Source organism: Bombina bombina, chromosome 12, assembly GCF_027579735.1.
Source record: "Bombina bombina isolate aBomBom1 chromosome 12, aBomBom1.pri, whole genome shotgun sequence".
Lineage (NCBI taxonomy): Eukaryota > Metazoa > Chordata > Amphibia > Anura > Bombinatoridae > Bombina > Bombina bombina.
In genome coordinates, this window is record NC_069510.1 from 72105805 (window position 1) to 72118758 (window position 12954).

Below are 12954 nucleotides of genomic sequence, written 5' to 3' on the forward strand. Positions count from 1 at the left end.
AGGGTTAAATCCATTTCTTTTTAAATCTGTTAATGAAAACCATTCAGGGTAAAAAAATAAAAAAAAAACACTGCCTTGTGTGTCACTATCAGCTAAGGGGTAAAATAACTGGCCTGTGTGTTTCTAGTTAGCCTTGGTTGATACAAAACTACAACAATGAATGTCTGTCTTACTGTCTAGCAGTCAGGGGTTACTGGCATCAAAGGAAAGTCAAGTTACTGATCTGTACATCTTATGGCACCAAAGGAGTCAAATCACTGCATGACTTACATTAAGGCGCTGTGATGTGCTGCTCTATCTGCGTATATAACAGCATATATGCAATTTATATTATGCATAACGCGCGCCAGAACATAATCAGCTCAAGTTAGTTCATTATTGGTTAACTATTTCAGTTCTACGAGCTCCCAGCAGCACTGAGTGAATACCAAAATCACATGACTGGCGTAACGTCCAGGTGATTTGGTTGCGTAGAAACTAGCAGGTACGGTTGACAACTACCTAAGCGTTACCATGATACCCAGTAAAGCGCTTGAACTTTCTTTGCCTTTACCACGTGAGTACTATCTGATCACCACCATTGGCTGAAAAAAATACAGGGAGGTTATACGCATGCGTATTATGTGGCGGTCTGCCTGTTACGCATGCGCTGTGCTTGTTTCGGTCTGGCGGTAACTCTAGGTGGTTGCCTAAAGAGAGAGCTGAGGGAGGAAGTACTGGGCAGCAATGACCCAGCAAGGGGCTGCTTTACAGACGTACAACAACGAGCTTGTGAAGTGTGAGTGAGTAGTATGGCTGGGATTGTAAATGCTTTGTTTATGCGGCTACTTAGACTGAAACAAAGCTCACTACAGATAACCAGGTGAAAAATATGGTGACCAAGATCACTTCTGTCAGTCACTTTTTTTTTTTGTCTCTAAGTAGAGGGTATTTCTAATGCAGAAACATAAGAATTAGTATTCCTTGCAATCTATATGGTTAAAAGGACACCTGTTTTGTCGTGGTATAAAATAATATAGCCAAGTCTAGACATTTTTAAAATAAATTAACATCTTGGTTGCTGCAATTGGTTTTCAATAACCAAACTCCACCAACAAACCAAACTGCAGCTGATATTAGACACTGTCATTATGTTAGCAGTGTTCACAGAAAATGTTGCCAACTGGTTTGTGTTATGAGTGGGAGCAGTGTAATACTTTGTAATATAATAACATTTGCTGTTATTTATGTTACTTTAAGCTATCCAGAGCACAAACTAATTGTACTATTTAACATAAATTCGTTTCATGATACTTTATGCAACAAACTTTGAAACAATTTATATGAGCTTATTTTAGCTTATATCAGCTTACTTTTTAGCCTTGTTGGTCAGTAGAAATCAGCCGAGTGGTGTCCTAAAGCTCTTTAAAAAACTGTTAAACTAAGAGAGATAGAGATTTTATGAGCTGCTTACAGGTTAACACAAGCTTTTTCAAGAGAGTGCATCTTTTAATACATACCGCTTTTGCAATCATGGCACAAATGATTGTGAAAGCTTCTCTGGGGTCCCCTTTGTTCAAAAATAGCAGACATTTATGGCTTTGCCATTGCGTTTTGGTAATTAGAATGCAGCTAATTACATCTGCGCCCCACACTTCTATTATTCCAGGCAGTGAAGGGGTTACTCAGGTAGCTTGTAAGGTTATTTTGTTTTAGCTGTAGTGTAGATATACCCTCCCACCTGACACCCTCCCACCCCTGATTCCCCAAATAGCACTCTCCTCCCCCCCCCCCGTCATCTCCATCTTAGGTTCTGGCAGCAGCTGTCTGCAGCTACCTATAAACCAGTCCCCCACCTCCCCTCCTCCGGCGATTGTTAGTCAGGGACCACCCCACATTTTTTCTTTAGTGTAGATTCCTATCCCTCCCTCTCCCTTTATTTTTTTTCCCTGCAGTGTAGGACCATCTCGACTCCCGGTTTCCCTCCCGTGGGCACCAGCAGATTATCTTTACAGACGGTGTAACGATTTGGCATCTGCCTTCATATGGAACCAGAGCACCAATCGAGGCTTCGGTTCAATATGAAGACAAATGCCATAAGCTCAGGAACTCCAGCTCTCGGCTGTAGCTTCTTGCAGGTTGGATGGATGTGTGTGGGTATGTGTGTGTGTATATATATATTATATATATATATATATATATATATTATATATATATATATATATATATATATATATATATATATATATATATAATATATATAATATATATAACCTAATGCGGTAAGATAGGCAAAGTACATGTCTGTCACTGTCTTAATTGATTTTGAATTATGTCATTGCTAAATTTAAAATAATGTAAAATGGAAGTTAATACAAAATATGTGTAAGTAAATCTTTTTCTGTATAGATATAATATACAACTGTTGTGATTTTTATTAACTAACGTTCCAGACCAGCTTATTTATGGATAATAGAATAATTGACTAGAGATACCTTTTGATTTATTTTTGCAACATTTATGAAATGTACATATTGCTTGTTTTGTCTATAGGATAACATCATAGTGGCTTTTAGGATGTCTCTTGTTAGTCATCATACTGAATACAGTGCTACATGTATTTTAAATTTAAACCAATGTGCTGGTGCATTTATTTCTGTTTTAATCAGGCATAGAAGATCTGTGCAGTAAAAGGGATGAGCTAAACAGACAGATTCAACAAGAGGATGAAGAGAAGAATAAACTGCAGAATGATATCAGGATCCTGACAGAGAAGCTCTGCAGGGTAAATGAGAACCTGGCAAGGAAGATGGCATCCCGAGACGAGTTTGACAAAACAATAGCAGAAACGGAAGCGGCTTACATGAAGGTAAATAAAGTATTTGCCTATTAGACATGTGCGTTCAGAGGTCTTGGATGCAACATATGTAGAAGATGGCGGTCTTTTTCCAGAACCCAGCTCAGAAAATAGCCGAATGCCACAAGTGTCTTTCTTCCGTATTCGTTTGCATATATGATCTCCAAATCCACATGTCTATTGCCTATTATGATGCAGGGAAATTAATATAAAAGGCCTCTGCAGACTGCAGTAAAGACGTATTGGTCCAGAGGCATCAAAATCAAGGACCACAAATTCATTATCATTTTGGGATCTCTTATTGAACACAATTAAATTAATCTGATTCATTTACTTTTCTTGAAATTGAGCAAAAAAGGCTAAACCTCTTTAAAAAGGATGTAAAAAACAACACACACAATGTAAATTTATTATTTATTTTGCCTACATTTTCCTGTAAATTGATCTTATCCAACCATCAGAGGCTGCAGTTTTTCTAACCTTTTTAAATGCTCTACAGTGATTGCTTAGATCAGTGCTTTTTTTAAAATCTGGCCTCTTGACCGAACATACCAATAACGTTTTTTTATTTTTATTAAATTCAATTATATGTTGAATACAGTACACAAAAATAGAAAAGAAAATACAAAGAAAAGGTAGACAGTCATATTCCACCGGAATAAAGTGTTTTTAAATAACTGAGAGGTAACTCATACTGTACATGTGCAACAGTTAGCCCAGAGACATGGAGTCTTTAAAGGGACGGTAAAGTCATAATTAGACAGTCGGGATTTAGACAGAACATACAATTTTAAACAACTTTCCATTTACTTCTATTTATTTTGCTTTCTTCACTTGTTATTCTTTGCTAAAAGGTTTATCTAGGTAAGCTCAGGAGCACCAAAGAGCCTAGGTTGTAGCTGCTGATTGGTGGCTACATGTATATATACTGATTGTCATTGGCTCAGTTAAAAACCAGTAGGGAATTGCTGCTCCTTTGAAAGGTAACAAGAGAATGAAGCAAATTTTATAATAGAATTAAACTGGAAAGTTGATTAAAATTGTATGTTCTACCTAAATCATGAAAGAAAATTTTTGATTTTCATGTCCCTTTAAAGTGAAAGTAAATCCTAGCGTTTTACAAACGCTAGGATTTACTATTGAAATAAAAGGCACTTATATTCATTAAGTATAAGATACTTTATGTAGAAAACTCCTTTATTTGATATAATCGATTTAAAAAATTTTTGGTTCAAGAGGTGACTTTTAAACCTCTTAGCCAATAGCCGTGCGGTAAATCCGGCTCCCATGGGCGCCAAGCTGTATTTACTGCACGGCTATTGGCTATGAGGTGAAAACGTCATCTCTTGGCCAAATTTTTTTTTTCGCCGTGCGCTGCTGTAGAAGCTAATCGATTGAATCAAATAAAAGAGCTTTCTACATGAATAATCTTATACTTCATGAATGAAAGCGCCCTTTATTTGTTTCAATAGTAAATCCTAGCGTTTGTAATACGCTAGGATTTACTTTCACTTTAATTGTCCAATAGTGCTTATTTAAACAACAAAAAATTAAAACTGAAGCACAAATATTTAGTAGTTACCCATGTTCTATAACTGAAAGTACGTAAAACATTATTGTATAGGTCCTTGCAGATCAACAACAGTCCAATAAATAAAGTCCATTCTTGCTCCCATCTATTATGAAAACTGCAACACCATTCCATAACTCAATTCCTTGGCTAAGCTATGAAGCAGCAACTGCTTGCCTACTGGAGTTATGTGTAACTTATAGTACACCTTAAAAAAAAATCCAAAAATGTGCCACTTGCTCACACAAGACACAACTAATATTTTAATCCACTCGCTCATCATTTTCCATCTGGACTATTGCAACTCCGTCCTTACTGGGCTCAGTAGCAGCTGTCTATCTACTTTACTAATCCATAATAAATGCCTCTGCCAGGATGATCTTCCTTACACGTTGCTCTTCACCTGCTGCACCTTTCTGCCAATCCCCTCACCGGCTTCCTCTAGCCTCCAGAATAAAACATAAAATTCTGACCTTAACATTAAAGACCCTCAATAACATTGTGTCCCCTATATCTCAGACCTCATCTCCAGATGCTCTCCCTCCTGTCCTCTTCACTCTACTCTCTACCTCCTCTCCACCTATCTTGTTAACCTCCTCACATTACCGTCTACAGGACTTCTCCAGACTGGCCCCTATCTTATGGAACTCTCTGCCTCGCTCCACAAGACTCTTCCCTAGTTTTACAATTTTTAGGCACTCCTTAAAAACTCTGTTTCTTGCCTCAGTTCCTCTCCTCCTTTTGTCATCCTACCGAACCCCCTTAGCATTTAAGTCTACAATCCCAGCTTCTTGTAAGGTAATCTACAACAGTTAAACTCTTGATAGGGTCCTCAACCCATTTCCTCCTTATAAATGCCACCTTCGCATATTATACCTATGTTTATAGCGCTGCAGAATTTGTTGTTGCTCTACAAATTAACTAATTATAATAGTATGAGAGTATGAGGAGGTTCTTCAGGACTATACTAATGTAGGCCAACAATTAGCAAGCGCTGCCCAGTGTCCTGAACCAAAAATGGTCCAGCTCCTAAGCTTACATTCCTGCTTTTCCAAATAAAAATACCAAGAGAATGTAGAAAGTTTGCCTAAAATTGCATGCTGTATCTGAATCTTGAAAGAGAAAAAAATCTGGGTTTCATATCCCTTAAAGCTAAACAAATTTTAGTAGAGCCATTTTTGTTTACATAATTTTTCACATCTAAGATTAAAGGGACAGTAAACGTAGTGCAGAATTATATAACATTATCTTAGCGGCAGCTTTCAAAATCTTTGAGTCAAACTTTGATAGCAAAAATAGCTTTTGGTGGTCCTTTTTGCGAAACTCTGAAATTTCTCATCGGAAGTTTTGTGTAAATCATAATTGTATGTTTTTCCTTTTGATTATTAAATATGGTGTTTTTTTATTATTTTTATTAAGCCTTTTAAAATTGAAACAAACAAAAACAAATTTCCACTTGTCAACAGACAGAGATTACAGCAACATAACAATGTAATTGCTTTTTGGTAATACAGAATAAAAAACTCAGGTAGTCATGGTCTTATACTTGAGTCCATTAAATTGAAGCTAAACTCTTCCATTGATATACCACAAGAAGAACACAGAATATCTCTACCCATGTTTGGATTGGTTTTCATCCCAAATAAAACACATATAATAGAGACAAAACCCTATCTCTCCATATAGAGGTTGAAGGTAAGCTTAATTGTTTTCAATTTGCCAGAATTAACTGTTTAGCACAATTAATCATGACGGTTAATAAATTAAAATGTAGTTTACATTTAGGGGCCCATTTATCAAACTCCGTATGGAGCTTGAGGGCCCGTGTTTCTGGCGAGCCTTCAGTCTCCCCAGAAACACAAGTTTATGGAGTTGCCGAGGAGGAGGACAAACATCGCCGCAATTCAACCCAATCAAAAACGATCGGGTTGATTGACACCCCCCTGCTAGCGGGCCGATTGACCGCGAATCTGCAGGGGGCGGCGTTGTACCAGCAATTCACAAGAGCTGCTGGTGCAATGCTGAATGCGGAGAGTGTATTGCTCTCCGCATTCAGCGAGGTCTGTCCGATATGATCCGCAATGTCGGATCATGTTTGACAGGCCTTTCATAAATAGGCCCCTTGATCTTTGGGAATTTATTGAAAAGGAATGAAACCAAGTTCTAGGGTAATACTAGTTAAAGGACCTGTTCTGTTTCAATGTTTATGGCAGACCAATAGGTCTGAGCGACTGTGCATAGCCACTAGATATGCATATATGTTCCTCTATGCATCCTCTCCAACAATTTGTAGGGAGAACAGGTACTATCACCACCTAAATATGGTGTTAATGTCCCTTTATTAAAGTACACAGTGGAAGAAATTATCATGACGTTGTTTCTGGCGAGATGATCTAATATGTCTCGTCAGTACCCCGAGATCCCTCAAAGACGATTTTTCTTTCCATAAGGCAGGGAGAGTCCACAACAATATTCCTTACTGTTCGGAAATACAACACCTGGCCACCAGGAGGAGGCAAAGACACCCCAGCCAAAGGCTTAAAGGACCAGTCAATACAGTAGATTTGCATAATCAACAAATGCATGATAAAAAGACAATGCAATAGCACTTAGTCTGAACTCAAATGAGTAGTAGATTTTTGTTAATAAATTGCAGTTATGTCTATTTCAACTCCCCCTGTATCATGTGACAGCCATCAGCTAATCACAAATGCATATACGTATATGCAGTGAATTCTTGCACATGCTCAGTAGGAGTTGGTGACTCAAAAAGTGTAAATATAAAAAGACTCTGCACATTTTGTTAATTGAAGTAAATTGGAAAGTTGTTTAAAATTGCATGCTGTATCTGAATCTTGAAGTTTAATTTTGACTTGAGTGTCCCTTTTAAATATCCTTCCCCCATCCCCCCAGTCATTCTTTGCCTTTCATCACTAGAGGAGGATGACAAAGAAGTGTCAGAAGATTTGAATAGTCTTTAAATAGGTATGTTCCCTTCAAGAATGGACTGGAGTTTTAAGTAATCATCTCAGTGAGACTATTGATGAACATTAGAGTCTGAAGATGCAGGAAAAGGTTTTTCTGCAAAGCGATCCAGACGGTCTATCTGACAGCTCCTGGGCAATCAGTGTTAACGAGTTACACTGCTTGCCTTCTTACACTCGGGTCCCTGTCAGAACATCGTGGCAAGGCTGTTACACTTGAGAGCTAAGAAGGGAGCTAAATCTGCTAACCCCCCTAGCATAATTAGTCCCTCTGAGCCATAAACCTCTAAGGATTCTGTGGTCCGGGAGATGCCTACCCTATCCCCTCATACCGCTTCACATGCAGTTCCCAGTGGGACGCCTAATACTCTGACTGGAGGGGTCTTTTCCCTGCAGACTTTACCACGCAGTTACAATCTGCTGTGTCTGCGACCCTTAGTGCCTTACCTATCTCTGATAAACGAAAGAGGTTAAACATAGTTATACTGAATTAGATTCAGCTAATTTCCAATCAAATTTAGCCAGTATGTCTCAATTGTCAGAGGATGAGTTGACCTCTGTAGCGTTGGGAGGGTGAACTTTTGGAGTCAGAGACTTCATTACTAAACCCTCTCCTTCTGAGGAGCCCTCCTTCAGATTAAGATTGAGCATCTGTGTTTTTTACTAAAGGAGGTTCTGTCTACATTAGAGGTTCCAGAAGCAACGCTTCCAGAGGGACCCAAGATTCCTAAGTTAGACAAGGTTTAAAAGGACAGAAAGGTTCCACAAACTTTTCCTATCCCAGTTCACATGGCGAATATTATCAGTAGTGAATGGGAAAGAGTTGGAACTCCTTTTCCCCCCTTCGTCAACTTTTAAAAAGTTATTCCCGCTCCCTGATTCTTAGCTGGAATTGTGGGGCTCCATCCCTAAGGTGGATGGTGCCATTTCGATGCTAGCCAAGCGTACCACTATCCCTTTGGAAGATAATTTTTCCTTCAGGGAGCCCATGGGCAAGAAGTTGGAAAGTTTCCTGAGAAGAATGTTCCAACACACAGGATTTTTGTTTCAACCGGGGGCGGCAGTTGCCACTGTTGCCAGGGCCGCCATCTACTGGTGTGATTCTATCAGAATCTTCCCTCGAGGATATTCAGGAGAGGATTAAGGCTCTAAGAATTGCCAATTCCTTATCAGTGATGCGAATATGCAAATGATATGTCTGAACGCAAAGGCTTCTAAATCCAGACTCCTTTCCTTACCTTTCAAGGGGAAAGTTTTGTTTCGTCCAAGTCTGGACTCTACCATTTCCGAAGGAAAGGGTGCTTTCCTTCCGCAAGATAAGGAAAACAGAACTAAGCAATTGCTCTCCAAGCCTGAGCAACCCAAGAGTAGCTTGAAGTCCTGGAATAAGTCCAAGCAGACTAAGAAGCCCGCAGATAACAAATCTGCATGAAGGGGCGGCCCCCTGATCCGGGATCAGATCTAGTAGGGGGCAGACTGTCATTTTTCACAAACGCTTAGTTTCAGGATGTTCAGGACCCTTGGGTACTGGAGGTTTTATCTCAAGGGTACAGGGTAGGATTCAAATCTCATCCGCCTAGGGGCAGATTCCTTCTCTCCAGATTTTCTGTCTACAAGACCAGAGAAGAGGACAGCCTTTTTATATTGTGTAAGGGATCTATCCTCCTCTGAGACCTGCATCAGAAAGAGGCCTGGGGTTCTATTCAAACCTCTTTGTGGTTCCCAATAAAGAGGGAACTTATCATCCAATTCTGGACTTGAAGTGCCTAAACAAATTTCTAAGCGTCCCCTCCTTCAAGATGGAGACGATCAGATTGATCCTTCCCCTGGTTCAGGAAGGACAATTTATGACTGCCATCGATCTGAAGGATGCATACCTGCATGATCCGAACCACATGGATCATTTTCAGTTCCTAAGGTTTGTTTTTCTGGATTAGCCCTTTCAGTTCATAGCACTTCCTTTTGGCTTAGCTACTGCACCAAGTATTTTTACAAAGGTTTTGGGTGCTCTTATGGCGGTGGCCAGAACTCAAGGAATTGCAATAGCACCATACCTGGATGATATCTTGGTACAGGCACCATCTTTTCGTCTGGCAAAGGATCATTCGGAATTTCTTCGGAGTCGTCTTAAGTCTCATGGATGAAGATAACTTGGAAAAGAGTCTCTTACTCCAAATTACCAGGGTGAATTTCCTGGGTACAGTTATAGACTCGGTATCCATGAGGATCTTTCTAACAGATCAGAGGCCGCCTCAAGATCTTCGTTGGCCCAATGCATAGAGGTGATTGGACTCATGGTGTCTTGTATGGACGTTATTCCTTTTGCCAGATTCCGTCTCAGACCATTACAACTATGCATGCTGAGACCGTGGAATGGCGGACCATTCAGACCTGTCGCAGCAGATCGTATGGACAGCTTGTCGATAGATTCGCTCTCTTGGTAGCTTTGTCAAGACCACCTGTCTCGAGGTGCGTGGTTCTTGAGACCGTCCTGGGAGATTGTGACTACGGACACCAGCCTTTCAGACTGGGGAGCAGTCTGGGGTGCCAGGAAGGCACAAGGTTTGTGGACTCAGCAGGAGTCAACTCTTCCTATCAATATTTTGGAACTGCGGGCAATCTTCAATGCGCTGAAGTCTTGGCCTCTTCTGGGCTCGGCCCAGTTTATCCGATTCCAATCAGCCAATATAACGACGGTCGCTTACATCAACCATCAGGAGGAACGAGAGTATCCTTGTGGACAGGGAGACCTCCCTCATCGCTAATCATAGAATGGGCAGAAGCCCACAGCTGTGTGTGGTCAGCGATCCACATTCCGGGTGTGGACAGCTGGGCAGCAGACTTCCTCAGCAACAATCTTTTCACCCGGAAGAATGGTCTCTCCACTCTGAGGTGTTTGGAGAGATTTGCAGCAGATGGGGGATGCCAGAGATAGATCTTATAGCCTCTCGTCTCAATGTCTAACTACCCCACGTATGGGTTGAGATCAAGGACCCTCAAGCAGTATTAATAGATGCTCTAGTGGTTTCCATGGAGTTTAAGACTCATATTTCTTTCCTCCATTGCCTCTTCTCCCTTGTGTGGTGGCTCACATCAAGCAGGAGCTAGTATCAGTGACTTCAAATTGCTCCATCCTGGCTGCGAAGGACCTGGTTTGGCGGATCTGGGAGAATTTCCTCTTCTCCTCCATGGAGGTCACCTTGTTGCAGGGACCTGCTGATACAGGGTCCTTCCTACACTCAAAATCTCGATTCTGAGGCTGACCTGGGTGGAGATTGAAACGCTTAGTCCTATCCAGGAGAGGATTCTCTGAGAATGTCATAGGACACTTTGATTCAGCTCATAAGCCGGTTACTTGGCCGATACCTACCATAAGGTATGGCGAACTTACTGTGCACTGGAGTGAGGAGCGTAATTTTTCTTGGTATTACGGTCAAAGTTGCCAGAATTTTATCTTTTCTCATGATGGTTTGGAGAAGGGTCTATCTGCCAGTTCTCTGAAGGGACAGATATCGGCCCTGTCGGTGTTGCTACACACAAAGATTACCAGAAAGCTTCCAGATGTGCAGTCATTGTTTGTTAAAGGGACAGTATACACTCATTTTATATAACTGCATGTAATAGATACTACTAGAAAGAATAATATGCACTGAATACTGATATAAAAATCCAGTATAAAACTGTTTAAAAAACTTACTTAGAAGCTCTCAGTTTAGCTCTGTTGAAAAGGTTGTTGGAAGCCCACTGCAAGTGGGAAATAAGACGCCCCCCCTTCTTTTGCATATGAAAAGACCCATTACACAAACAGGAGCAAGCTGGAGAAGGTAGCTGACCGTATTCACATAAAACTTTTGGGGCTTGGTTAGGAGTCTGAAAATCAGAGCAATGTTATTTAGAAATAAGCAAAACTATATATTTTAAAAATAAAAAAAAAAATCTTTATGGGCTAATATAAATATATAATCTAAAAACATTTATGCAAATTAAAATGAGTGTAAAATGTACCCTTTTTAAGGCTCTGACTAGGATTAGACCTGTGACTCTGCCCTTGGAGTCTCAATCTTGTTCTTCGTGTTTTGCAGCAGGCTCCGTTTGACATGCTGTTGGCATTAAACTGTTATCTTGGAAAGTTTTTTGTTTCTATTAACCATTGTCTCGGCTCTGCAGAGTCTCTGAAATCTCGGCTTTACAGTGCAACCCACCTTCACTTTGTTTCTCATGCCGATAAGCGTGGTTTTACGTACTAGGCTAGGTTTCCTTCTTAGGTGGTGTCAGATCGTCAACTTCAATCAGGAGATTGTTGTTCCTTCCTTGTGTCCCAATCCTTCTTCAGTGAAGGAACGTTGTGGACTCTCCCTGCCTTATGGAAAGAAAACAAAATTTATGCTTGCCATATAAATTCTTTTCTTTCCTCGCAGGGAGAGTCTACAACCCCGCCCGTTAGTTTTTTGGGGCGGCTCCCTTTTTTGTTATTCTTCTGGCACCTTTATACCCTGATTTTCTCCTACTGTTCCTCTTTCCCTCCGGCCGAGTAACTGGGATGGGGGAAGTGGGAGGACATTTTAAGCTTTGGCTGTGGTGTGTTTGTCTCCTACTGGTGGCCATGTGTTGTATTTCCAACAGTAAGGAATATTGTCGTGGACTCTCGCTGCCAGGAAAGAAATACATTTATCTGGTAAGCATACATTTGTTTTTTCTTGAGTTGTTTATCTCTCTATGCAGAGTCTGGATGTGAAGGATAGACACCTACATCATCAGGCTCTCCATGAGATCTTGTGTGTTGTAAGTTTCTTAAAGAGTTTGACTCACCTGTGACCAACTAGCGAGATCCTGAATCCTATCCATGTGTTCTGAGTCCTGGAGCTGTTAAACATATTGATCTGTCTTCCTTTATTAACTAAATAAAGTTGTTTTTTTTTCACACCATCCAATGTTTGGGTTTTGGAGAAGCTAGCACCCTACTGTATGACAAATATATTTATTCAACTTTCAGAAATCCATGGAGTTCCAGTCTCACAGAAAATAATTCCATTTGTCATATTTTCTGTTACATATGCATCATACTGCTACTTATTAATTATTATTTTTTATTCTAGATCTTGGAGAGCTCCCAGACTCTACTGAATGTTCTTAAAAAAGAAACCGGAAACCTGGGCAAAAGCACAGACTTTAGAGGAACCTTTCCTAACCCCCAACACTGAGCAAACCACAATTCTACATACTAAAAGCCTACTTGTTTTGTACAGAAAAGGGGGCAGGTTATGCTATATTCATTTTAATTTTTTACTACATAATGTCTAATAGAAGTGCAATATAATAAAATGTTATTTCTAAAATGACTGATACTTTATTCACTTTTTCCTAAAAAAAAAATAAAAAAATTCTAAAGAACACTTTGATATGCATTTAGAAAAAAAAAATTATTAAAAAAAATGAAAACGACATTTAAGTATAATCAATCGTGTTAATAATTTCACATGCTATATCTTTCAGATATTTAATTAACACTTACAAAATGTGCAAAAAAGGTGTTTAAAGGGACAGTCTACTCCAGAATTTTTATT

General features: G+C 39.9%; 1 protein-coding gene across 1 annotated transcript; it reads left to right on the plus strand.

The window, feature by feature from the left end:
• The first annotated feature begins 649 nt into the window (after positions 1–649).
• SSNA1 (SS nuclear autoantigen 1) lies at positions 650–12729 on the plus strand. Its single transcript, XM_053695545.1, has 3 exons — positions 650–778; positions 2649–2848; positions 12487–12729. Exons 1-3 carry the CDS (start codon positions 727–729, stop codon positions 12589–12591), a joined length of 357 nt encoding a protein of 118 aa, XP_053551520.1. The 5' UTR covers positions 650–726; the 3' UTR covers positions 12592–12729.
• Positions 12730–12954: the final 225 nt, after the last annotated feature.

What these genes read in the sequence shown, in the direction of transcription:
- SSNA1 (XM_053695545.1), top strand. Translation starts at nt 727, where the DNA reads ATGACCCAGCAAGGGGCTGCTTTACAGACGTACAACAACGAGCTTGTG. An exon ending in CAACAACGAGCTTGTGAAGT is followed by an intron (nt 779 to 2,648) that starts GTGAGTGAGTAG and finishes TGTTTTAATCAG; the next exon opens with GCATAGAAGATCTGTGCAGT. An exon ending in CGGAAGCGGCTTACATGAAG is followed by an intron (nt 2,849 to 12,486) that starts GTAAATAAAGTA and finishes TTTTTATTCTAG; the next exon opens with ATCTTGGAGAGCTCCCAGAC.